At 37.5% G+C, this 27,859-nt stretch overlaps 1 protein-coding gene across 2 annotated transcripts in view; it reads right to left on the reverse strand.

Moving 5' to 3' along the window:
• Positions 1-27,529, reverse strand: part of LOC100645566 — a 623,360-nt gene extending 595,831 nt beyond the window's left edge. For both annotated transcript variants that reach the window (XM_020865233.2, XM_003398708.4), the window contains exon 1: positions 27,185-27,529. In XM_020865233.2, coding sequence (XP_020720892.1) covers positions 27,185-27,245 — 61 coding nt within the window. In that variant the 5' untranslated portion in view covers positions 27,246-27,529. The remainder of the gene's footprint in view (positions 1-27,184) is intronic.
• Between the last annotated feature and the right edge of the window lie 330 nt (positions 27,530-27,859).

The following is a 27,859-nucleotide window of genomic DNA, read 5'->3' on the forward strand; positions in this document are numbered from 1 at the left end:
AATTTGTACTACAAAATTCTCTTTATCTGTAAATTCAAATTTTCATCGTATTAAAGATTCACTATATTGGATTTGCGACAAGATCGTAAACAATCAACGAACAAAAAAATAGTACTAGCAAACAACGAAATGATTACGAGTTTTTCGATTAACGTACATTTTATCTAAAATAAACTTATTCGAATAGCCTGCTTCTTCTTCTTCTTCTTCTTCTTCTTGTTTCTAATTGGTATTTTCTTCGGTCTTATATCCAAATGAGTTTCCAAGCGAAATTTCTTTTACGTTACCTTCTCCAACGCTCAATTTTATGGCATCACGACGTGGCAACGTAATAACAACTTAGTTGGCATTAGGTTAACCTACAATTGTACGGCGAATAACCCACTTGGGGGATGAAACGTTAGCGACACAGAGTCGGGTCGCCAGAACAGACGCGTGCTAATCTAAGACAGGGTTGAAATACCCCAGCTATCTTACCAAACGATAAGTTATCGGACATTCGCGAGATTATTGAGTCGCTAGGATTCCCAATAAGAAAAGTAGAATGCACGTGAAACAAGTAGGTCGTCCGCGAAACCATTTAGGACTAGTAGACTCTCTTTTACGATTCAACAAATATTATTAACGAAATTTTACAAATTATACGAATTATCATGCTAATAAGAATAGGAAATTTGGCACACGTCGGTTTTGCAAGCTGGAAGCTACCCAACTCCAAAAATTAAAGTCTAGTTATATCGCTCGGTGATTAAAGAGGATCGATATTCATTGAAACGAAAATAAAGAAACGTTGAACTTTAGGCAGAGAATAATATGAGAAAAATAAGGTAGTACATGGTGGAACTTGTTCTTTCCAATTACGTAATGTTTCCCATGGGGAAACCTTCACATTTGCAGAAATAAATTATTTTGATAGTTAGATCTTAATTAAACGCAAAACATCTCTTTCACGATACCCTTTCATCAGTAAGTTATTTAATTATGTAACAGTGATATTATATAACGCCGGCAAAGATAAAACAGGAATCTTTGAAGCACCGACAAGCTAATCTAATTCGGCCACCGTTCGCGTTTCTCGATCTTTGGCGTTTCGTGTCTTACATTAATTACGATTCGCAAAGCGTGAATAGATAAGCCTTTGGTTTGGAATATTTCATGCGGTACACGGCTGCCAGCTTCGATATTTTTTAATTAAAGCGAGGCAAAGTACGGATTCGAGAATAGTATTTAATTCTACCCCAACGAAGGGGTTAATTATTATTAAACGAAAGCGGAGCGAGGAATCGCGTCAAAGCGGCAATCTCGGGTAATAAGAAAAAGTAGAAAGAGAGAAACAAAATGAAAAGTAACACCCCATGGAGTATGCTCGATCGAACAAGGTCACGTTTAAACGTAGAAAATTTCAATGCAATTTTCAAAATTTTCTACAACGTACCTTCATCTATTAATGAAATATTACGAAGCGATATAATTTAAAAAATCACGGCTTATCCGATTATCTTATTTGATAGAAAATTTCGAAATTCTAAAGAAGATACACTAAAGTATTCTTGTTTTGCCATGAGATTACGTTAAAATCAGTAAATTAAGAAGCTTGTACTTACAGAGGGATGGTGAGAATATTTTTTAACATCCACGGAAACCTTTTCCGAATATACTGAGAATATATACCATATGTGTTTTCTCTTCTGATCTTCACATACGATTTCCTCTATTCTACTCGCTCTAATCTGTTTACTTTATCCTCCTAGATAATCCTCGTATATCAATCCTGCAACTTCTTCGACCAAGTAACGTATCGGATTAAAACCATATTTTCGCCCGAGAGAGAAGTAGATGGGCAAAAAACCTGGAAAAAGGTGCATTCACCGTTCGAATCTCATTTCAGCCGAATGGAACGGGGGATCTAATCGCGTGGCTCAAAATCTAGCAATGGTCATCTCTGCGGTTCCGTCGTTCGATAGAAATTCGATATTGACTCGAGAACGATCCGCCGTTCGACAAATACATATCGAAAGCAACAAGAGGAGCACAGCATGATAGTAGACGGGACATACGTAACGTCGGAGAAAAAGGAGATAAAATTACACGGGAGAATCGAGGTTTCGTGATGTCTAGGTACAACCGTGTTGTCGCTGTTCACGAGCATCCTCCGGTACCGCGCTACCCTCAAACTACCCTCGCCAGAGTGTATACTGTATGTATGTCGAGCAAGTTTATGCAGCGCAGCTGACTATGATATCGCATCTTTCTGTACACGCACACGTGCACTACAGAGTTTACTATGGGGCGTTTATGCATATGGCGCCATTATCGTGTATCTTGCACCCCTCCATTCGAAGTCGTCTTTCTAATATACTTCCGCATAAATCTAATTATGCTCGTTAGTAATGCGTAGACTAGAATTATGCGGTCTCTGTTTGCTTAACGTTCGTCTTCTTGTCGTTGCACGCGCCACTCGTAAATTAGCCTAATTAAATGCGATGTCTTACATCGACTATTAAATTCGCGGCGACGTTCACGGCTAACGCGGAAATATACTGTCAAGTCGACGAATAAACGAGGTGACATTTGATAACGGCAAGTAATTCTCGTTAACTATCTAATTCTTAATTTTAATTAGAGATCGTTTATCTTACAACAAAAAAAAAGGAAAAAAGAAAAGAAGAAACAGAAGATGAAGAAGAGCTGCGAAGAGAATGTTGCGGAAGATTTCTGAATGAAATATATGGTCTCGTGAACTGTTAACGAAAAAATGTACGTGCATATATATATAATTCTTTATATTCAGTAACGCAGATTATGAAATATATGCGAGAAGTTTTACATCATACTAATCCAACAGAGGAAAGCAATAAAACAAGTTCTATAAACATTTACCCCGTGCAAGCTTGTTTCCCAGTTGCAACTGGTTTTCGGTTTCTCGCTGTAAGAACTCGGTTAACTAAACTGATTTCGCTCACGATCAGATATTTGTAACCGACATTCTGTATTTTTTCTCCTTAATTGACCCTATTCACGGAATATATTCCTAAGATTATGGTCGTACTTTATAAAGCGATTTCTATCGTCAGAATTTCAAAGAAAACGGCATTAATAATTTACAAAATAAAAATCATACAATCCCGCTAACCGCAATAACGAATACATTTTATATTTAACGAAAGAAGAAACTCAAATTTACTTGCAAGCCGATTTGATAAAACACAGTGCGATTCTTTGGAGCATAAAGTATTACCGGATTTTAATAGGAAATTACTTGAATTTATGCCGTAATCTTTCCCACAATATGTCGCAGCTTTGACATACAAATTTTTCGTGTCGACAGGTGATACCGAACACCGAGCACATGTCCATATTTTCACCAACCTATTATTATGGCCAACAATTTTTTCTCGGAATACTTGAAATGCATTCGCATATAAATTCCCCTGTCTTTATTAAATACACGTGGAGACTGTAATTATGCGAGCACTCTCTAGTTCAACCTCCGTTCAGGGGATAAGTCAGGTGTGTTGCGTGCTAACAGCGTTAAAAGATTATACTTCTAATTCCAAAGCCCGGTAACTAAGTACCGGAACCATAGCGGCCAACTATTTGAGACCGGCGTGAAAGCCACTATTTCAATCGTTTCCCACTTAAAACCACATACATCAGGAAGTAAATTAGCTATTATTTATGCCGAGCGAACCGCGCGAAACGGCGATTTCCGAAACGAAAACGAATAGAAACGATCATTTTTAATTACACTTTACGTTCCGAGATATTTGTTTCTTTTATTGGCTAGCTATAAACCTCTGTTTAATTGCCAATGTCTGTTCAAATACTGAAATAACGTGCAAATATAATTTTATCCAAAGACGTAAATGAAGCCATTTACATATTGTTTTATTAGTTTATAAAAAGTATACTGGCGTTATTACATCAAATAGGTACATTACCGAAGTCTAGTGTACAACAAGAAATACATATATAAATTTTCGTCACAATACAAATCGTAACAATCGTCGTAATCGGAAAGCACGAAACATCTTAAGAGAAAGGAATTTTCAATATTCGCGGAATTTTTCGTATTCGACAAAATTTATTGCGACTGATATCGATGAAAAGGTCCTGTATAAAGAGGTGGATCGAAAGTGCGTAAAAAGGCGTACACGGTTTAGTTTTAATACGCACCGTGAGAACGCAGTCTGACACGAGTGATCCAAATGCTTGTTCGAAATTTGACCGTCTGTTTTCTAATTCTCCGAAGAAGTATGTATTACGAATTCCTGGTGCACGCTGTCAAAACGAATTCTCCGGCTGCCTGCGCGTATACACACAAAAGAACGTTCACGTATTCGCGATATTTTATCCGTGATGCATTGCTCAGCTTGGCAGTTTCTGACGTCGCGGCGGTGCACAAAGCGAGACCGGTCTGAATAAACACGCGATTCAAAAGTTCAAGAGTCTCGTTCAATTTCGAAATAGAAAAGGTGGGAAGGAAAAATGAGAAGAGGAGGGAAATAAAGAGGGAGAAAAGGTGGACGAGTGCAGAGCGAAAAATAGGAACGAGGATAGAGAGAGGGCGAGAACGTCGCGTGGTACATCGTCGATACGTATCATTTAGATATACTACTGTGCTCTCAGCCAGTCAGACGACTTATCTTCTATCTCTTTCAAGTTTAATCCTCCGTCTGGGCGCAACATTTTTCCTAACTTTTATTTACCGAGTAAGTTACCTTCAACCTCCTCCCATTGCCTCTCGTTCCTCTGGTAAATTGACGAGCGCTCACAGTTGTACAACTCCGGAAATCATATTTTTCAGAAAATTGAAACGTAACTTTTGCAGGATCGACTAACAATGGCAACGACGCGACAGTCTCTCGCTCCGCCTGCTATATACCGGATAGAACGTGGTTTAAGCCGATTAGCGTGGTAACGAAAGAAACTCAGTTAGAACTCGAACGTCAATGGCACTGCCAGTTGTCCGTGAACTTAAAAGGACGGGAATTATTTTCATTCGATTTAAATCAAGTTCCTTTTGGCTGTAACGCGCTCTTTCCAGACTTTCCTATAAATTTCTCTTTGGAACGATCGATTTTTAAGTCGTTGATATCGTTGTTAAGTTTAACTAGTTTCGAAATATACGAAGAGTATTCTGATGCGAATCATTTTTCGAAATTTTACGGAAGGATAAGTGGGGAAGACTTTTATCTAGACTCGTTTGCAGCGACGCGATGTCGCTGCGATGTCGACAGCGATATCGCGACGGTGTCGGTGCGCGATTCCACAGACGGGCGTTGCGATGTCGCTGCGATTTGACACGTGAATGTATGTAGCTATTCATACATGGCGACAGCAGTTAAAAAGTAGTACATAGTAGTAGTAGTATTGTGAATACGAAACAGAATGGACATCTATATGGAAAAGCGGGAAATCTTCGTCTATCTAATATACAAGTACATACTTTATCAAAGGAAATTGCAGGAAATATAATATTCGCCGCCTGAAAGATGCATTTGCCACCACGCTTATCGTTTCTCCCTGTAAACATTCTTCGGTTTTAAAGTATTAGACGTTTCCAGGATTTTCAATTAGAAGCTTGAAATTTTACGTCAAATTAAATTCAAGTTAAAATTTTCAATTGCGAATCCAAATAAAAATAAAGATTTCAAGCCTCGAATAAATAAAGCACTCTACAAACGAGGGAATGTTTAAGACAATATCTTCGTCGAACACGCACAAAAATCTCCAAATTATGGTAATATTCTTGCTCAGAAAGGTACATTATTATTCAGAAAGATACATTATCACGTATATTGCGCAGAATTTACAATATGCAACCAGTTTAAGGGCAATGCAATGAATTGGGGAGAACCGCTATTAAATTAATGACGAAATTACGATCAACCACATCTCCAAACGCATTGCGTATTCCGTCAAAGTACGATTCGTTACGCGTCGAAATCGTCGATCAGACAAACGTTCATAAATCTCACAATATCCACGTAGAAGAATTCCACTGACGGAAACAAATTATTTCCGATTACAGAATGTGTAATCGTTGTACTATTTGATTCTAGATCGATTCGCGTTTTACTGGAATGTTATGCTTCCGTTCACATTTCACTTGCTGCACAGCCAACCACTTTCGTTCAGAATTCGAAGCTATTTCATTCCTCCTTGTATGTTTATTATAAATTTAATATCCCCGTCTCTATCCCCGTGCAGATACGAGATCCCAATTTGCACGATAATTGCTCCGACTCTTCCTGTTTGACGCTATATTTATTTTACATGTTGGAGTATAAAACGAACGATAAACAAAAAAGTTATAAAAGATGCTCGATTGTTTCGATATTTCACGGCTTATTGTAGAACAGTTGGAAAAGGATTTTTGAAATTCACGATATTTTTCGGAAAAGTTCCATCGTCTGTCTCGTGAAATATGATTCGTGAAATTCATTCTATATAAAGCTGCAATTTTTTTGACAAATGTTATATTCAGAATTGGGAAAATATAATTTACTTTCCTATATTATCATCGCGAAGAAAAGGATAAACGCTTTTGTGTATATCACGAAGCAATCGTATGCTCATCACCGAATCACTTTTCTAAGAACCTAACGTGAGCGACCTAACATAACAACGAACGAATTATAATGCAACCGTAATACTGTAAGAAAATATAAATAAGCGAACGAGATCTGTAAGTTAATAAAGGAGCAAGAACGGTGGAATTGAAACTGATTTCGCGCAGACTGTTTCTTCGTCGATCGTTACAGTTTTTAGGCGGAACATTATCTTGACGCTGATTAAACGCAGCTTTCGCGCAAGAGCAAACGGTCAATTGCGACTGTTTGTTTCTCGTTTGGCGTCGTTGCAGAAGCTTCGCGCAACACTGCATTCTGGAAACGAAAGAAGGGAATTCTCTCGTTTAACGATACACACAATGTAAAACCAGGCTCGACTCGCCTCGCCCAAACGTAAACCATACTCCTTCGTATATCCGTGCAACACTCGACGAGAATTAAACGGAATGTAATCTCTCGCAACATAATATCCTTCTTCTGGCTGCCTTCAACAAATACGGATCTTTATTAACCCACATTCAACAGCGCGTTTGCATAACTCTCTCTTCGTTTTCGTTCAACATCCGTGAAAACGTCTTTTTACAATATTTACTCATTAATCTTCCGGGCGTTCTCTCGTTTCAAGCCGGATATGGAACAGCAACAGCCGGGAAAGAAAGGAAAAGTAAAGAAGAATAAACGCTCGGAAAGAAAACGTTTCATTCTCGCCAAAGAGATCTTTAGATGTGTTCTCGAATAAAAAAAGAAGAGCAAAACTGAAATCCGACCTACAGTCAATGGCCTCAATTGCTCTACTTCCTTCCGTGGTGTTTCACCTATAATTATCAATATTCCTCTAAATGTTGAACCGTTCTCTTCCTCCGCGAAGAATTTGTCGATAAAATTGTAAAATATGCGCGTCAAACGCATAATCCGGTCGTTTGTAATTTGTCCGATAACGATGTGTCGATATTTTTAGAGAAACTGCTTTGTCCTCCTTCAAACAACATGTTATACATTTGTGTCTGAATGAAAGAACAGAGAAAAATTAAATTCTTCGTCAAAATCGATCGCAATGTTGAATAACAGTTGCTTATTTTGAACACGGTATATTGTATTTAATATTCGTGTATAATATATATATATATAATTGTTTCAACGTGTCTTTATAATATTTCACAATTTAAATCGTGACTGCTGCGTTAAAAATATTTAAAATGTAACTACTTGTTCGTTCAATTTCAATGTTCCGATTAGCTGCGACATCGCCAAATTGATACCCCTATTAAACATTCTAGTGCCAATCGTCGTTAATCACTATGACTCGACACTCGACGTGCCAACGTAATATTAGGTACAAACGAACAAAACGTATTGCATTTAACTCGTTAAATCTCTGCTTCTTTTTCGTTAACTCTGATCACTATACCATTTTTGCAACCTTTGCTCTCTGCTTAAATACATCTGTTTGAATATACTCAAACGATAAACCGCATAATAAATTCGTACAGCGACACGGTATACAGGATGAGTCACTTAAGATTTTAAGCTGAAACATTTTCCGATATAATTATTAATATGGAAAACATTTCAGTTTAAACTCTCAGGTGACTTACCCTGTATTTCCTACGAATTATAGCGGAAAACTGACAAGATGTCCACGTGAAATGAAGCGGGGAGAACTTTATATCAGTAAATTGCCTGAGTGTATAATTCATGAAACATCAAAGAACAAACCGAAAGATCATAAGAGCACACGTTTCGCGATCACACGCAACATGTTAAACCTCAGTCGCGTATCGTTTCATTTTCTTGCTACGTTTTATTTCGCTTTGTGATTATCGCGATGACTAGACGCGCTTCATCCTCTAATTGCAGGCATGAGCTCTGAGAGAAGAGGCCAATGGCATCTGTAATCGACACATGAATAGTTTACGAGCCATTCGTAACGGCACAATACCGGCAACTTGTCATCGAAACTATTTCCAGAGCGAATCGACGATCTATTTCACGAAACATACTCAGCTCCATTACGCGATGGTTCCCTTCGACGTGGTATCGACGCATCAGAACGATCGAACCGTCCGGCTACCGTCCAACCGGGATTTTATGGACTGCCGTACGAATAGTACAACAAGCTTGAATTTAGTAGCGAGAGTCATTCGTGAACGCTCAATTGCTCACGATCGAACCAAAGATTCCCGAGTTTTGGCTGCACAAAGCTGCCAGCTTCTTATAATCTCTTTCCTCTGTCTCTATTGTAACCCTTGTGTCATACGTACATAGAAGTACAGAAAAAACAACACCGAGAGTCTGCTCGTTTCGATTTGATATTCTTTTAGTTACGTGTTCTGTTTTCCCAGCCGTACAGTAATTCACGAAAATATTTAAACGCTTATAGGAACATTCTACGAATATATCAAGTGTATTATACGTAAAATTTCAAACCAATTTGGAGAAGCGTATAAAAATTACAAGACGTTTATTGTAAATATACCAGTTCACAGAAATTGCCGAAGTATTTCAACAGTCGATTATTCATTATCGATTATTCATTATGTTATCAAGTGTATTATACGTAAAATTTAAATCAATCTGCAGAAGCGTGTAAAAATTACAAGACGTTTATTGTAAATATGTACAATTCACAGAAATTGCCGGAGTATTTCAACAGTCGATTATTCATTATGTTGTCAAGTGTATTATACGTAAAATTTAAAACCAATCTGGAGAAGCGTGTAAAAATTACAAGACGTTTATTGTCGATATGTACAATTCACAGAGATTGCCGAAGTATTTCAACAGTCGATTATTCATTATCGATTATTCATTATGTTATCAAGTGCATTATACGTAAAATTTAAACCAATCTACAGAAGCGTGTAAAAATTACAAGACGTTTATTGCAAATATGTACAATTCACAGAAATTGCCGAAGTATTTCAACAGTCGATTATTCGTTATATTTCTCAGTAGTAAAAGACCTAAAATATTCTACTATTCTATGGTCCCTGTAATTATACGTCCGTAGAGTTGTAACGTAAAGAGTCTGTCTAAGGAATTGTAGAAACGTAATGTCTATAGAATAGATAGAAATCACGACAATAAGATATAAAGGCAACATAAGTGAACTATGATTAAGAAAAAATACAAAAGTCACTGCAGAGCTCCGCATAAGACTAACGTAGCTATCTTCGCGCAAGTCTTTCAGCCAAAGCATTACCTGGACCAAGCAAATCTACGAACTTCTAATTTAACGCGACATTTACCAACGGGATCGTAACTTAGAGGTTACGGTCATTGGATCAACTCGTTTCTATATAGCATCAGCGTAGAAGTCATCGTGACAACGAAGATCCGTGTTTGTTCGATGCTTTCAGCTTCACTCGAGGCTCAAGTACAAAGGTTCGTGGCGGCTGGATTTTAACGAAGTCAATTTGTTCCCTTGGTCGTGTATTTCAGGCACGTTTGATAACGCGAACTCATCTCCTGGCCCGGGTGGGTACAATAATTTGTTAACTCTCGGCTCATTCGGCCGAAGTTTCCATTTTGCAGTAATTACAAGTCGAGGTTTCCCGTCGCTTCTGTTCGGAATTTTTTTAACGTAGCGCGACTTTCTTCGGAGGAGCATCCTCTCTATTCATTCCGCGCGCCGTCTACCATCGAATTTTGCATTCACAAGAGAAAGAAGAATGTCCAATCCTTGAATTTGTAGGAAAAATAAAAGGAGAAAATAGAGAACTGTCGAACACAATGGAAAATAAAAATTCGTTTGAACGAGCTTTATCGTAGTAATTTCGTAGAAATACGAATGATTTAACCGGTATGAAGTATTGTTACGAACAGACCTGATAAATTCACACGTCTGTGAACTTGGCAATTCACAGGTTGATAAATTTATCACCCGTTTCTAGGGTAGTGCTATAGCTGCCAGCTATTACGAAATTCGCAATTCATTTCTTGCTTGATTGCTGACTGTTTTAAAACGAACATAAAAAAGAATTGTAGAATTACGGAGCTACGATCGTATAAACTGTTGATGCATTGCTGTTAAAAACACGTTGCTTCGTTGTTCTCTACGGGAATATATTTGAATGTGAAACTAATAAAAATCTCTGAAATTATTACAAAGATTATTTAAATATCCCAACAAAGACTCCTAAATAAAGGATATTCATAGATAAATGCTTGTAGAGAGTAATACAATGGACCTGCGTTTTTTTTAATAAAAATCACAAAACAGAGGTGAAATATTTAAAAAAATGGTTGAGTTGCACGACTATAAATTTCTGTCAAAAGCTTGCTTCAGACGGAAAGGTTCGAGCGACGAAAAAAACCTGGCCGCAGTGGACCAGTGATGAATGAAGCAAATAAAGCTTCTCTGACTAGTAGCTTTAACGAACATCCGCCAAATCGGCATACAACAAATTTCATATGATCATAGATGAAGACCAACGACTAAATAGGAATTATTCGTACATGTACGTTCGAATCAGATGATATAGAAATCAGAAAGTATTTCAGTTTATTAAAATCGTTTTTCTTTTCTTATATTCTTATATCCAGCAATAGTTTCTTGGTATATTAATAAAAAATATGAAATTTTCAATTTAAAAACAGCGATTAAAGCGACTCGATAAATCGAATAAATAGGAATAATTTTAGATATTACGAACTTTGAATTTAAAGAAACAATGATTGCATCGTTTTTATCAATTAAATTAGAAATATTTATCGATAAAATTCAAACTAACTTTAAATATTTCGAATGATAAAAACCTAACACCAGAAAAGGATGAAAGTTGTAAATTAAAATAAACGAGTGAGTAATGAAAAGAAAGTAATACAATTATAATTTGACGTCGTGTTACGTTTAAACGCAAGTATTATTGCTTACACTTTTCTCCTGACCAAAATGGCACTCTTTACATCTGAACAACAATACAGACCAGATACAGGTAGACACGGCTAATGAAAGTCATTACCATTCACCGCCTGATTTTTATCAACCTCATAAATATTTAAGGAAGCAGGTGCTCAGGCTGATTGCGCCGATGTAAAGTACCAGAAATAGAGCTAATTTTACTACTTCACCGGACCCCGAGTTTAACCTACACTCCAATAATTTCAACTAAAGCATAGGCCATGTCATGTACATGGGATGATAAACAACGAACAAATACGAACAATCAAAAGTATGGATAGAAACCGTCGAATTGTCCACAACTGCTTTCGCAATAACGATGCAGTGAACGCAACACGTGGACGCATAAAAATTAATTTTATCCTACAACTGCACGTTTGTTTCTGACGAAAAGTGGAAAAGAGAGAAATTATTCAAGGTTTGCACAATGCATACTTTTGTGCCAGGATTTTTAGTCAGTGCGATAGGTAAAAATTTGTTGGGAAATTTGCAGCACAATGATCGACAATTGCATTATCAAGTCTTAGGAAACACTAAAATTCTTTTCTTCGTCGATGTTTCTCTTTTAATCTTATTTATTCTAAATAATTTACAAGTTTGGAAATAATCAATTTACTTTGCATTTTAAGTTAGACATGCAATTACTATCATAGTTGGGAATCTACTATGCACATAATTCCTTAAAATAAGAATTTTCAAGACTAGTGGTATTCAGTTACATCTGTTTTCTTCCTGCTACATTCTTTGGATCATTTGCAACAATGTCTTCGTATTGTGAAATCGCTTGCTTTAGAATTCGCTTTGGAAGATCACGTCATTTTAAAGATATAACTATATAATGTACGTTGAATGGTTTAAAGAATTCGAGGCGCCTCGTAACACTTGATTAAACGCTTTTATTAAGTAAAAATATTTTTAGAATGTTATATTAATATCTTGAAAATATTCGGTAGGGTAGGCTGTGAATGAGAGAGCAAGTTAAAGCTGATGCACGCACGCTTTGTTCGTGCAAGCGTGCTTCAAATTTCCTTGACCGAAAATCAGCTTACACTAATTTCCAAGCGTGACAAGAAAACCGAGCATCGTCCATTCTAATTTAATCGCGTATCGTCGACGCCGCGCTTGCACACCCGCCCGTTACGCTTATTTTTACAAAAGCGTCGCGGCGTAAAATCGCAGCCGGTGTAATCGTGTTTTCCCCGCTTTTCTGTCGAGTATCATGAAATTTCACGAATTTCCTCCCTGGAAGCAAAATTCACAGAGGAGAAGAATAACGACGAGAAACGACGCGACCAAGACACCTCTGACTCTCGATTTTCACGGCCGTTTTATTTGTATTAACTTCAACTGAATATTTTTTAATCTGAACGAAGCCGCGACTTTCTATCTAAATTCGAATAAACTGGAGGAAAATGGATCTTTTATGTAGTGTCCCTCGTTTCGGTGAAAATTATTTTTTAATTGGTTCATTGTTAATTTGCAAACTCTCATTGATTATGCAGCTATTCTCAGTCATTTGTTTGAAATAACGCTAAAACCCAACTACATTTTCTGATGCGAAATAAGTTGCGAACTGATTATACTAGAGAAATTTTAGCCTACAGGAAAATTCAGTGAACTTGGGAATTAATTGAGGTAAACTTAACTAACGAACTTCGAAATCAATTTTCTCCAAGACAATGCTTCACTTGTTGCGATACATTTACTTTCTCATATAGATCAACCTTCTTCTCGAAATTTTAATAAAGTAGATAATAAATAAGACTGTAACACGGACATAAAATCTTCCCTTACGTTAAAACTTCCTTCTCAATATCAACCTACGCAGAAGGGAAACAAAGCAGAAAAAAAGGAAGCAGAGAAATGCTTAAAAAGATGCATAAAAAGCAGATCGACATTAACAAAATGAAACGCGCTGAAAGATCATTTATAAACGTTAAAAGAAACCAGTATAACGGAGCATCGTCTATCGTGCAAATTAATATCACGTGTACTAGCAAGCGTTGATAACAATTCCGCGCAATTCCTACCGTCATCCCGCTCTACAATCGATATTAAAACACGCGACTCGTCAGGCCGCGTCTGCCTCAAGATTCCGAAGAAAAGAACGCGGTAGCTTTTACGTTGGCGGTCATTTGCACCTGATTAATCAGACATTACCCAATATAGTCGATCGTAAGTATTTCCTTTGTTGGTCAAATCGACTTTTCCCGAGACGAAATTACGTTAATTTTCGGGGCTGTGAACCGGCGCGGTGGTTGATTATCTGGTCTTTTAAATTGGATGGAAAATTACCGCAAACAGGGGCACGAGAGGTCGAAGGGGACTCGCGGCTCACGAACCGTTCACAGCGGTCACCTGACCCAAGAATTGGAGTTATCACGGATGAATGTCCGCGCGAATTTAGTTACGGCTCTTTAGCGCGCGGCCACTCTCTCATTTGATAACGCGCGATACGTTTACGCGATACGTTTGACGCATCGTGGCGAATACACGTAGATACAGGCATTAAACGTATGTAAGCGTCGCATCCGTTCATCAATGCGCGCGTCACCATTTATCGTTTGCCGCGGTTAAAATGCTCTTTCGAGCCTTAAACAGCGCAGGCTCTTAATCAACATCCAACACACGGACAGCTACGGTTTCGACGGAATTTTCGTTAACGACAGGTGATTAAGTATGCGCATGCTGCTGACTTCGAAACGTTAACCTCGTCATGTTCTACTCTCCCTTCTTCGTTCTCCTTTTCTTTTTTCTCCTTTTGCTCTTTTCTTCATTTTCTCCCCTTCACCTCTTTCGACCGTGCTTTTGACCGTACTTTCCCGACACTTTGAATAACGATGTAAGTAAATCGATCGAGGCGGGGACCGACCGACACTATTTTCCTGCAACGCTCTATTAATTTCAGTTGAGTTTCTACGTACGGTCCCCCGTGTTCCGTGATTAATTATCTGGCTGATAGCTTCATGGCTTCATTCTGCGTGGTAACGTGTATCTGACTGAAGTAGAAGGGGCGCCAGAGTGAGCAGCACAGGGTGACAGATTGTTACCGTGAGATTCGGTGAACTTTTTTAGGGAACGTTCCGAGTTGACGGTTCCAACGGGAGAGTCAGATGTATACGCGGCGATGAATTGTTCGCGTATGCTTTTTGCGTTTTAAAGATAGGTATTAGGAGTAGTTTGGAGTAGACAGTTGTGAAATGTTACTCCCTGAGGTTATTCGGACCAGCTCCTAGTTTACTACAACATGGTTCCGTTTTCTCTTGAATATGAAATATTACGCTTCCAGCGCCAACTTAAATAACGTAGATTTGCAACTAGATCCTAAATAATTATCGAAATTTTATAAATTATTTTCATTGGAAAATAATTATCTTCTCCGATTCCTCGACAAAATTTTATCATATTACACTGGTGCAAAAAAATTTGTTAATTTATATAACAATATATGATTTAATAAATTAGAAGAAATATTAGTTCTTTATTTCTTGAAAAATTCATTGAATTGTTCAAAACAACAATATTTTTCTTGTACTTTATTTAAAAACTTAAAAAGCTTCTAAGCATTCACCGATTGTTACGCTTTTAACATTTAAAGGCATTAAATGCCATCAACACAACAGGCCTCGACGTTGCAACAAGGTTTATAGCATGCCCTGCCTTCTAAAATATTCCGCAGGCAATAATCGAGGGGATTAAGATCCGGACTTCCTGATGGCCAATCTTCTGCAGTGATGAATTCAGGTAAATTCGCTTCCAGTCAACATTGCATCGCTTTGGCCTTGTCGGCAGAATCTTGCTGGAATATCCAATGTTTTCTAGCAAACGAAGTATAACTGAGAGGTTTAATTACCTTCTCTAAAACGATAACGAGCTACCGCTTTTCAAGTCTTTTATACGTACAGTAAAATCATCCTGTGTGGAAGAGAATTTGTAGCGCGACTACAGGAATGAGAACTAAGAAAAATAAAGAAATTAATATCAAAATTTCTTCCAAATCAAATACTAGAAGAATATTCGTAAAGCAGGTTCGAATTCAAATTTTCTCATTCATCAGTCAGATCAGTAACACGAAATGAGAAGATTGATATGAAGATTTCGTCGAAGTAAAAAATATTGTAAAAATATTACAAAGTTGATTCGAAACATTAGTAACATTATCAACCGTATTATCGACGTTTCTATGTCCTCGTACCTCAACGTGGACCTTATTACATGGAAGAAAAAAGAATTTTCCATCGAAAAATTTCAATATAATCGAGGGTAACCGTACCATCATTCAATGACACAGAACAGTTTCAATGCTGCGACATAACGGCCACGATATAATTAAAATTCCTGCGCATCTATTAAAGCCGATCATCTCTAATAAGAGGAGCAACGCGTTCGAAACGTCAGTTGCGGCGCGGGTCAACGTATACACTCCGTTACTAGTGAAATTACAATGTAAAGAGGAACGTTGTCGCTCGAGCGATCGTTTGCAACGCTGCACCGTGTAATCTAATTACACCTTGCCGCAATTATTACAACAGTCGACGAAGTGAACAGCATTTGTCGATTAGTGTGGCCGTCATCGCGTACAGTCCATTAAGGGTAATAATTGTTAGAGCAATCGAGCCAACTGAGACTCGTTTTGTTCGAATACATATAGTCTGCAAGCACAGAAATACAAAAATATCGCGGAGCGTAGGAAATTTTATTTCCAAATTGATTTTCGTCGTTCCATTGAGATGCTAGAAAATGTTGCTTTTTAATTTCTACATTCAAAGTTGACATCATTTCTGCGACGGCTCAATTCTTAGATTTCCGTTTTCTTATTCTGGTTTCACTTTTCTGGCTTTATTCCCCTTATTGAAAGAATTTTCCTCGGGAATTCGTTTAATCGAACAAACATCCTCCGTTTAATTATAACAAATAAAGTTGATTGCAACTGCGATTAAAAGAACGACCGAACGGAATTTCATCGAGTTTGTACAATGTATGTATTTAAATGATATGAAAGTTCTAGTAATTTTTACGAATTTACTAATAATAGAAATCATAAAATAAGAGAGGAAAATTTAAAAGCTAAACTTTTTCGGCATTCTTCCTTCTTCTCGGCATTTTTGTTGTGCATTTGCCCAAAAATAAATTTTTGCCATCGCAATTTTTAGTTTTACAACACCAATACGTCAATCAGAAGAGAAATATTTCCGTACAAGTGTGCTTGAATTGAAAAAAAAAAAATGTTTTGAACAAATTGCAAATACCTTCCTGCGTTGTTGAATATTAAAAGTTTTAGATTTCACCGACTGGCAGTATTTTATTCGTGCAACAAATTGAACATTTAATAATGTCCCGAGCTGCCGTTGAATGGCGGCGCTTCGTTTAAAATACAATTTCTATTCTGAAGTGGCCGACAGTTTCAGTTTGAATAACTGTTGTCCGGATTTGTGTTTGCCAGCCGGTTTTAAATCCGCGGTTCGCAGCTTGAACGGTAAAAACAACGAAAACGAGGTTAATTAGGCGCATCGTTTACTCCGATGTGAATGGGAAGGAAGCAAACTAAGGAGGGCCATTTTTGACCTAGTCTCAGGAAGCAACGTAACTCTTTTATACCTCGATGTTAATTAAACGTAATAAAACAGCAAGGCCGAGCGACGAGTAAACGCAGTAAAATAGGGAGCGAATTTCGTGGTGGCAGTAATTAATCTCATTACGGGTGGCGGTAATTAAATTGACCTTCGATTCGAGCAACAGTTGTAAAAAAAAAAAAAAAAGAAAAAATTAACGATTATACCTTAGAAATATACAAGAATGTTCTTTTCCAAACAAATTTTAGCAATAAGAATTTTTTGATTATGCAAATAAAAATATCTTTATCAAAAATATCTTTATCAAATCTTTTATCATATCTTTTATCTTAAAATATCTTTATCAACACTGATATTATTAACAATTTTTACATGTAATAACCGATACAAATCAATACTTTTTTCTATTTCTCAGAAATTTTCCAAATCTCTTAAATATAAAAAAAAACAAATAATGAGAATTCATATCGTATCAACGCCTGATATTTTTATATTTTCAATTCTATGAAAGAACATTTACATCATGACACCGCTTCGTCAGAATCTGTCGAAATAACCTTCTAGTTAAAGTGCTCGCGCTTGTAACATCATTCTGCCATTTATTAGAATTTATTAGAATTTACAAATGGTAAAACGATTCGTTAAATAAACGCATCCTCTCCAAATGATCGTTCCAACGTTTCACGCGCAAACCATTATACCGGCATAATTCTCGCAATAATCCTAATTCCGAATAACATCCTCCATAGTAATTCTTTGCAATTTCCATGATAATGATAATCGCATCAGAGGAGTGAGAGCTAGCTATGGCGAGAGCAAAGTGCGCGGCTTCGTTAGCGAACCGCGCCCTTTCAGATGGAAATAACAAAACTAATAAACTTCCGGGGGAACAAAGTGGCCCGAGCGCCACGTTACAAGCCAGATTTACACGAAGGATTCAGGAAACAGAGAATCGCGTACGGCTTGCGCCCGTTGAATGCACTCCGCAGCCGGATGACAGGGTTAACGCAAGACTGCGAGCTTCCGCGTCTAAGATAGCTGCAAGTGCAACCTACAAACTCAATGCAATCTACCCATCCGCCTACAGGCTCATACTACCACCGAGTGCTCTATTTTTTTTCGCGAATAACGACGCGTGCATAATGCAGAGGCCCTAAGGCAACGAAAACTCAACGGAAGTCACGAGAATCCGCAAACGAGGAAATGAAATTTATCCTTCGAACAGGAACCAATGAAACACTTGCTACTTACAGTTCAACGATAATATGTGAATGTTTATCACTCGAATGAATAAGGAAAAGGATGTACGTATAAAGAGTTTTATTTAAAGTTAATTAAATCAAACGTATTTGAGATTGTGAGGTGATCGTAAAACAATTTTGTTTAGTAGAAAATCTGTACAATTTGTATGACTTGGCGATTGAAGTAAAAGATAAATGGTAATACTCATAGGGTGAGTGAAATATTCTAATATGCGTGGAAGAAATGATTGGAGCTAAAATCTAAATACTAATATATTTTTCTGTACAATTTTGTATGATATGAAAGTGTAAAAACACGTATTTTATACATTATTATATTGTAAACAATTGAGAACTATATTTTTATGAATACAACACGATGGTTATGTTTTAAATAAATTACACTTGTTGCATTAATTAATGAACACTCTGGTTGTATAGTTCATATGAAAAATAAAACAAAATAGTTGATAAAATCTATTTAAAGCCAAATGTTTATACGCGTTGAGTATGTTAAAAATTTCCGCACTATTTTAAAGAGCTTCGATTCGACTTTAACTGATCGATAAACGTTGTTCTGAGAATTCTCGAGGAGAAACTTAACAACATTCGTTTATGCAAAATGTCTGGCTGTTGAATATAGTCCTCCTCTGTACATTACGCACACATACCAGTTGGCACGGTTTCCATATTTCGATATTATATAAACTGCATAATATCTTCCGTGATGTAAGAAGGAATTAATTATAATTAATTATACGATTAATTCGCGGCAAAAATTATGAAGAAATATCAATTAACGCGTTAATAGCAAAATATGGTCGTTAATTTGTTCCAAGTTTGCTCAAAGGAACTTCGTTATATTCCTTCTTACATCAGGAAACATATTATGCTTATTCTATACCACAAGCGAAAATGTACCAAGAACTTGATCAATGCCTGCTGATTTACCACTATTCATCCAAGTTTAATACACGTTCAGCAACCAAATAATTGCTTCGACGATATTTTTTTCGAACGCGACAAATTTTGTACGTTATTGAACAATAGATTAATCTACATTCCAGAGAAGCGCTTAATCTAGCTCCTATTAATAGCGGTGTTAATTACGCGTTTACGCACACCTAGGAAAACAATGGCGACACGTACTTCAAAAGCGACCAACAGTGACTTGAACCTAACAACTTTGTCGGGCAAAGTTCCCACTAGTAAACTACTATCCCTGACGATGTATCTTCATTACAAGGGTTAACTACTGTAGCACCATACGATAATGATATAAATGACAATTTCTTCGCGACCGTGTCGAGTGTGTTGGTTCTATAATTCTAATGGCCAGAGTCTATACCTGTTTATATGAATAATTAATTTTTAAATATTCAACTTCAACGTTTAACGTAATCCTTTGTTCGTAATATATTGGAATTGTGTTAAACAATATTTGTGAATTACTATGAACTATAGTTTAAACAGAAGATATAATTTTTTAGAAAATTCCGTTTCATGTCGATCTATTTTAATTACAAGAAAATTCCCAACTGCGAGGAACTTGAAACTTTTTAGGAATATTCCATTATGACAGTGCAACAAAAGTTTGAAGCAAGAGGAAAAGCGGAAAGTATACGGTGCATCGTATGGAGCGAATCGAAGCACCGAACGATTAAAACGAAGTATCTTCGCTAACTAAAATCGAAGTCTACTAAAATTTGGCATTCTTTAAACAAAATACGCGAAACGGAAGAACGGAAAGACTGGAATCGGGAATAACAACCGATTCTTACGAAAGTATATTACAACGAATTACACTGACTATTAAACGAGGCGGCAGCATGCCCAAAGGATGTAAAACCCTTCTCTGTTCCGTTGCCAAATTGTGTTTCTTAGAAAGGCAATCACGACTGCTTCGAACATTACATTCTATTAAAGTAAGCTGCCTCACTTTGCTAGCAGCTTCACTTGTTTAAAGCAACGCAAATTTTCAACGACCCGTTGCAAGAATTCCCTACGATCTAAATTTCCTCTTTAGAAACGTTCGCGTTCAGCATTTTCCGTCCTTCCAATTATTCCAACTCTTTTTGCTCTGTCCCGTGCCACCTATAATGTGCCAAAACAGAGAAAAAAGAAGAGGTTCAAATGTTTTACACGTTTCACTTTTCTACATTTTACGTTTTATCGTCCCTTTTCGAAATAATTCAAGAAGAATATTTGAATATCGTTAATACGACTGTTTCAACCAGTAGGAAATAAAAATCCAGCTTTAATTGCAGGTTCTGTTAGAAAGCAGCTTCAAATCGTCAGATTTTTTTCGAATAACGTTTGTCCTTGGAGCGTGTTAGTTACGCTCCAGATGCCTAACGACTGGCAGAAAATATAGAAGCATATTTCCCGCAAAAAAACAACGCGTATTACCGTGCTGTAAAATGACGGCATCGCATCTAAAAAGTTAATTAAAACGTCCTAAGGTCACCGCGTGCTTGCACTTTTTTGTTACCTAGTTGTATTCACCGGACAAGGGTTGTCCAACTGGCGCGACCTTAATCTAATTTCGTCGAGATTTTGGAGCATTTTTGCTCATTGTTATAACAACAGAAATATCATAGCCGGCCTCCGGCTAATATTATAAGGAAACACTTTCCTAAAGAAATATGAGGATCAATCGCCATTAATAAAAAAAACATTCATATTTTTTATCATGAAACGAGTGAATCTATTGGAAATGAGGAAAATTCTTTTTTCTATAGATTTTAATATTAAAACTAACAGAGTAATCGAAATCATAGATTTATAATTTTTCATAGAAATTTCATAGATTTGCAACAGTGCATTTTTGTAGATTTCAATGTTTTATTATGAAATATGCCGATAAAAGATTTTTCCTTTTTCTTTGATACAAATTTCATAATTTAATCATTCAATTTTCATTCTAAAAAAGGTAAATATAAAAATTTCCATAAAACTGCTACTGCTTCAAATATTCTACCGAAACAACGTTATTACCATTGGCAAATTTCAAATATTTTATTCTGCTATTTCCACCATTGCCAGTGCTAATGCGGTCGCGGGAAAACATCGCGAAAAAACAGCTTAACGCGCTGGTGGATTTTCCCTAATACCTGGTGCAATCATAAAACTTTCACTTATCCACGCTGCAAATAGAAATTCGAGGAACGCTGGCAACAGACTACATGAATCTTTGTTAACTGAAAATTACTTTCCATTTTTTGCGAACGATATTTCATAAGCGTGCTTTAGATAACAACGGCACAGCTTTCATATCAACGAAAAATTTAATTCGTAATAAGAAGTATTTAAACCAATTAAGGTAGCGAAATTTTTGTTCGTCATTCACAAATTTCTCTTTTAATCTTTTTTCAGTATTCGAATATTTACGTATTAATATCGCTTTCTTTTCAACAAGAGGACTTAATATTTGAAGAAAATATTTTTGCATGAAATTGGAACGAGAAATCGTACATATCGAAGGATATTTTTTTTTTTAATATTTTCTTCAAACTAAAATAATTTGTTAAGAATAGAAAAACACGAAAATAATCCGTAATAATTAATCCATTTTAATTGTCTCTGTTGCCTGTTTTTTCATAACAATTCGGTACACTCTCTTTCCCGCTGAATAATCTCATTCCCACAGGAGTTTTATGATACATACATTCGATTAAACGGCCAATAATTTCGTGAACTTTTACGTTCGACAATTTTATCATTAAAACGACCACGAGGGAACAAGCAGGACGTTCCATGAACATTTCTTATCTTCCTAGGCATTTCCCGTGTCTCATTTTCCTTATCTATCTTCCTTTACCCCTATCTCCCAGCCTTTTTCCACGTGGAAAAACTCTCCCCGCGGCTTTCTCGAGTTCGAAATAAAATTTCCATTCGGTTTCCTTTGAAAATCGTTCGAAACCACTCTCAGAAAATTGCTGTCCCCTTAAGTAAGTCTCGTGCTAGGACAGTAAGTAGCAATCAGCAATAAGCAACCGAATTACCTGCTTGCCCATTGTATCGCAAAACAGTCAACGATATCGATGTACGAAGGCGTATTTCCTCGAATCAAATGCACCTTAATACGAGAACGTGCACTTTGTTGATTACCAATCCAGGTAAATGCTAATGAAGAAGCATTTAATAATTCCATGACGAGATCACGTAAATTCGAACGATTATACTACAGCTATAGGTGCACTGTATACAGATGCTAGTATCTGCTGTTTATCTTTGGCAACAAGTGCTATTTTAGGTAATGAGTACTGCAACGTAGACCCTTTTTCGTCTGAACGTCTTTAAAAATAGAAATAAGGTGGTCTACTTGATGCTATTAACTGCTTTTGTCACGTATTTGTTACGTATTTGCCACGTATTTGGTCACGTACCGAATCAATGCGAGACATATTCGTCAAGCAAAAGTTAAATATCGTCAATTGAGGATTCTCGTAAAGCTAAACGGGCTAAGTAAACTTGAGTTCCGTTTGCATCGGTTAAGTAATTGACTTCTACATCGTTTCCAATGGGCTTCCCCTGGGATCTATATTTATTTTTCAAAAGACCATCAGCCTCGTTCTCTGACAAACTGCTTAACTGATACGGATTTGTGCTTTAATTGTGCTGTATGAATTAACCACGAATCACCAGTTCGCGATTTATGTACAATCACGTTGAAATTTTGAGCTTTTCTCGCTACATGTACTTATCAACTATTTTCGCATTTCTTAGAAGATTCTTTCTTTTTCTTAATGTATGATATGCAGTAAAATAACATTTTTTTTATAGTTTGCGATTAAAATATACTTTTACAAGTGTCCTTTCTGTGCAGATGATTTTAGTTAATTGTTACATATTCTATGAGCGTTTAATATTTCGAAATAGAAGTGTAGGTTAAAAGTAATCTAATACAAACGGAGAACTGTATGAAAGTTTGCTGCAATAAAAATAATTTCACCTGAAACAATGTCGAACAAGAAGCTGCATTAACGTGCAATATAAGGAACGCGCCGTAACCCTTTGTGCAACACGCACTCGGCACCCTACGCGGCACCCTACGCAACACAGAAAGGAGGAATAGGAGAACGGAAATATGATATAATGAGATGCGAACGTGTTCTAACACAGCGGTTTTTCACGCAGTTGTGAAGCATTAACACCACGACCATTGGCCACAATCGATGTCCACCAGTGTTCTTTTGAACAAAACTCTTAAGAAATCTTGAACCGATTTACCTTGACCATCGAATTCTAAGTTTGACTCTCGGGCCAACGATCCACGTGAAAAATCAATCTACGATTTCCTTCCAAAATGAAAAATGAGAAAAAATACAACTGAAAAAAAGGAGAAATACCTGAACGAAACATAATGTTTTGAGACGAGACTCGATTCCAGAGCTTCGCGCTTTGTTACTGGCACCGATTACACGGAATGAAGTTCAACGAAACGAAGAGCTCAAACGTGAGGTCGAAACGAGTCGTCCATGGTTTAATGATACACGGCCAACGAAATTGTTAATTCCCGTTCGTAGAACGAAAAATAACGGGCCGAAAAATTTCAACGAGACGAGAAAGCCTCGCGGGATATACAGAAGGGACTTCGGCCATCAGTTCGGGTCATCGTGTTAAATTCCATTTTATGGCGGATTCTTTGTCGAGATTCAAGGTACGAGGTACAATTTTCTTTTGTCGAGTGTAATTTGTCGGAGGTCCACCTAACCATTTAAGAGATGGCACGTGGCTTTAAGATTGAGCGCTGAAAGGATTGGTTTAATGTAGTATGTCTAACAATAAGTGCTACGTACTATCTATAGTATGATAAATACTGTCTGTCGTTAACCATTCTTTAACTATTTATTCATTTACATCGATGGTACAGGAAGCAATTTTCACGTTACGTATTAATAGTTCAAACTGTATTTTTCGAAATAATACACTGTCAATTTAACCATGTACTTTAACAATTTATTCATTTGCATCGATGACAAAATGCGTCGCTAACTGGACTCTGTATTATTTCGAAAAATACGGTTTGAACTATTAGCATGAGAACGTGAAAACTGTTTCCTGTATTACTTTTATCGATAAATTTACAAATATACTTGCAACCTTTTTTTTCGATTTGTATTTCTTTAACTTCAAAATATTTCGCAGGTTAATACTCAGATGTAATATGTACAAGCTTCATGATCGCGCTATATTAATCTTTCCCACTAATGAATAATGATAAATATCATACAAAATATGTCAAATATAATTAACGCAATTAATGCAACTAACGCACAGTAACAAATGCACGAAAGGTGTCTAAAGTAATAATTACGTTTATACATTAACAAAGATATCCTCAGAGCTAATATATATTACGTCACCACCGATCTTTACAGATTCCACAGGGAGGAGTCTCGACAATCGACAATGAACACGGAAATACATGTGTTGGCGTATGTAACAATTACCCTGCAATTTAAATACGCGGCGTTCCGTTTAAAGAGGATCGTTCCAGAACGGTGTTTCGTTGTGCATGAACCCTCAAGCTGTGTCGATTAGCACGTGATGCACAGTGAATGGAAAACCCCGCATAAAGGGAAACGATCGTAAGAAAAAATGTGCACGACTGCTCTGCCCCGGTGCTCACCTCGCATCGTTCAATGATAAGGTTACCTATAGACGTACACGGGGGAGAAACGAAGAAAAGAAGAAAGAAGAAGAGAGAGCTTTGAATAACTAAAGTGAGAGTTAACAAGAATCTGCATCGACCATCCTGTGTTAGTGAAACGAGCGGTTTCATGATTATTTCACGAACGTTTTTCCCGGCGCCCTTCTGTTAAAGAAACGCGGGAAAAAGTTTGCATAATGAAAAGACGCATTTCCCGTAGAGGTTCCTTCGTCGACAAAGAAGCGAAAATTCGCGAATTCCGACAAATTTTCTTCGACCGAATTTCTTGACCGTGAAGAGGAAACGTTGAAACGAGCTCTATAATTATAACAGAAAACTTGAGGCTTCTACGCGCGGTTTCTGTGTCGATATCTCTTTAATTATATCGCGTTGCAGTTTAACGCGGCAGGATTAATGAACTCGTTACGGCCGCTTCTTCCTCCGAATAGAAAATCAATTTCGAAGTTGGGTTCTATTACCGTGTTCCGATATCATCCAACTTCCTTTGCCAGTGAGGGAAAAAATAAAAATTCCTACACGATACGAAGGTCGAAAATGGAAACATATGAAAATTAATTTTGCAGAATCATTTGCGTTGTTTATAATTTTGTACTTTTTCTATTTCTCATTACGTATTGAGACAAAACAATGGCTGAGAGGAAATCATCCTACTCGAATTTCATATCATTTAAATTTTAAACATAGTGATTTATAATACGAACATTACTAAAATGAAACATATTATTCTGTGAATTTTTTCTTCACAGTTGTCAAAATACTAATACTAACGAAATAAAAATTACTTAGAATTACAAAATACAGTCTGGAGAGAAAATATTCTTCTACACCATGTGCGCGTGTTTAGTAAAATTCAACTATGTACGATACAGGAGAATTAAAAGTCAAAGAAAAAGCCGATAAAAATAATCTCCTTTTACAAAATGTCCTTCGTTGTAATACATTAACTTTTATATCACGAATACCAATATATTTGAATTTAATCTGGATTTTCATAATCAAAGCCACAATATAACCATTATTGTCTGTTCAAGCGAAGTATGCATATATATACATATATATATTCTCACTATTGACAAATGTAACTAGCAAACTCTATTTACTCGAAAATCCTCGATACACGAAACAAGAATCGACAGAACTCTCAAAATAGCGCACGTGAATCGAAACTGCTATAAAACGAAATTAATATTCGCCATACTTCAAACTTGTTTTTTGTTCTATTTCCGAAACCTATCAAATTAGATTGCCTTGGTGGAATCAGGCCGCGAGAGCGGTGACAGCATCGCTGTTTCCATCGTGAAACAGAGAAACGAAAGCGCCACCACGACATACTGAACAGAGAGAACTAATCGGACCGGTAGACTGCAGCAACGTTTAAAAATAGCTGCGAAAAGGGACGTGTCGTAAAACTTTGTGGAACGATGACATGGCGATCAAATAGGAAACACGAAATAAACTGTGCCAAGGATACGCTCGAGGCAATTTGAAGTGCCAGAATTTTCTCTCGATCTCAATGCATTTTACCGCGTAGTATATAATTCGTGAATATGGGAGTAAACGCTATTTTAGAACGCCCGATGCGTTTACACAGGCGTGAATCGTAACACAACCTACCTTTTCGAACGCTTGTCGTAACGAACGTAACGGAAAAAGTTGACTGAGTGTGTATGTATGTTAGGGGGAAGGAAACAGCGCTGTTCCGTTTGTGCGATACGGTGCCAAGCGCTCGACGAGATAGCGCACGTGGCCACACATCGCGTATACATAGACACTTACAAAAAAACATCGAGCACGGGACAGCGAACGTCTCTCGCGGGACCCCGCAAAAACTAGTGGCGCAACCAGAAACAATTTCTTATCGTGCAACCCCATTGGCCACCTGCGATCGCTCTACCAGATAGCGCGGGGTGTGACATTAAACATGGGATATAAATAACGACGTTGATATTGTTGTTATTGAACAACACAGTTCGACGACAGTTCGACGCTGTCCTTGCGCCATTGATACAATAAAAACGTGTAGCTTGATGACTATTTTCGGATAGACGGGTAAAGTTCGACATCGAAACTCTTCGATACTTCGTCTAATGAAAGGGTTACCGAGAATCGAACGACTCGCGACAATGGTCCCCGCTTAAGGACCCACTCGAGGTATTAACGGTACGATACACGTGTCTACCGATCGTACTTAGCGAATAATAACCATGCACACTAACCTTGAACGTATCCCAGCAGAAACAGGCTGCAGAGGATCCAGATTCGTATCATTGTATTCATGGTCCGCTGGCACTTGACACTTTACTCGCGGCAGGATACACCTCTTCGTCACTAACTGATCTCCGTTTGTATCACGACCACATTCACACACCTTGTTGTCGACACACGGCAACTCGCGTTCACGATTCTCTTACCGCCGGAAATGGGATACTAGCCGCGATATAGACTTGGATATATCGGAAGGAAGGAAACGCAACGTGCGTTAAAACTACACGATTCACGGGACAAGGCGTACTGGTACGTACCTCCCACAAGGACGAACGAAAGCAAACTGAGCCACTGTTCCCTATCCGAGTTCGTATCCGCCGGACTCCCTCCCTGCAGCCCGCGCCCGCCGCCAGCGCCCTCCTCCCGACACTCCATATACCCGAGGCACTCCCCTCCACCTCCGCGAGTCCCGCTCGACACTCTCACCCTCTCTTGGCCCTCTCTCACCCGAAACCCCACCTGACGCTTCCGACAACCCGTTTGCATCGTCTTCCTCGCTCATTTTTCCATCGGGTACGATCGTTCTACCTCTTTTCTGTTTCCTGCGACCCCTCAACCCCTTTTTTAACCAACCTTATCGAGCACCGCCGATGCGCCCGACCGATGTCATAAGCCCCTTCCCGTGG

Source organism: Bombus terrestris, chromosome 11, assembly GCF_910591885.1.
Source record: "Bombus terrestris chromosome 11, iyBomTerr1.2, whole genome shotgun sequence".
Taxonomy (NCBI): Eukaryota; Metazoa; Arthropoda; class Insecta; order Hymenoptera; family Apidae; genus Bombus; species Bombus terrestris.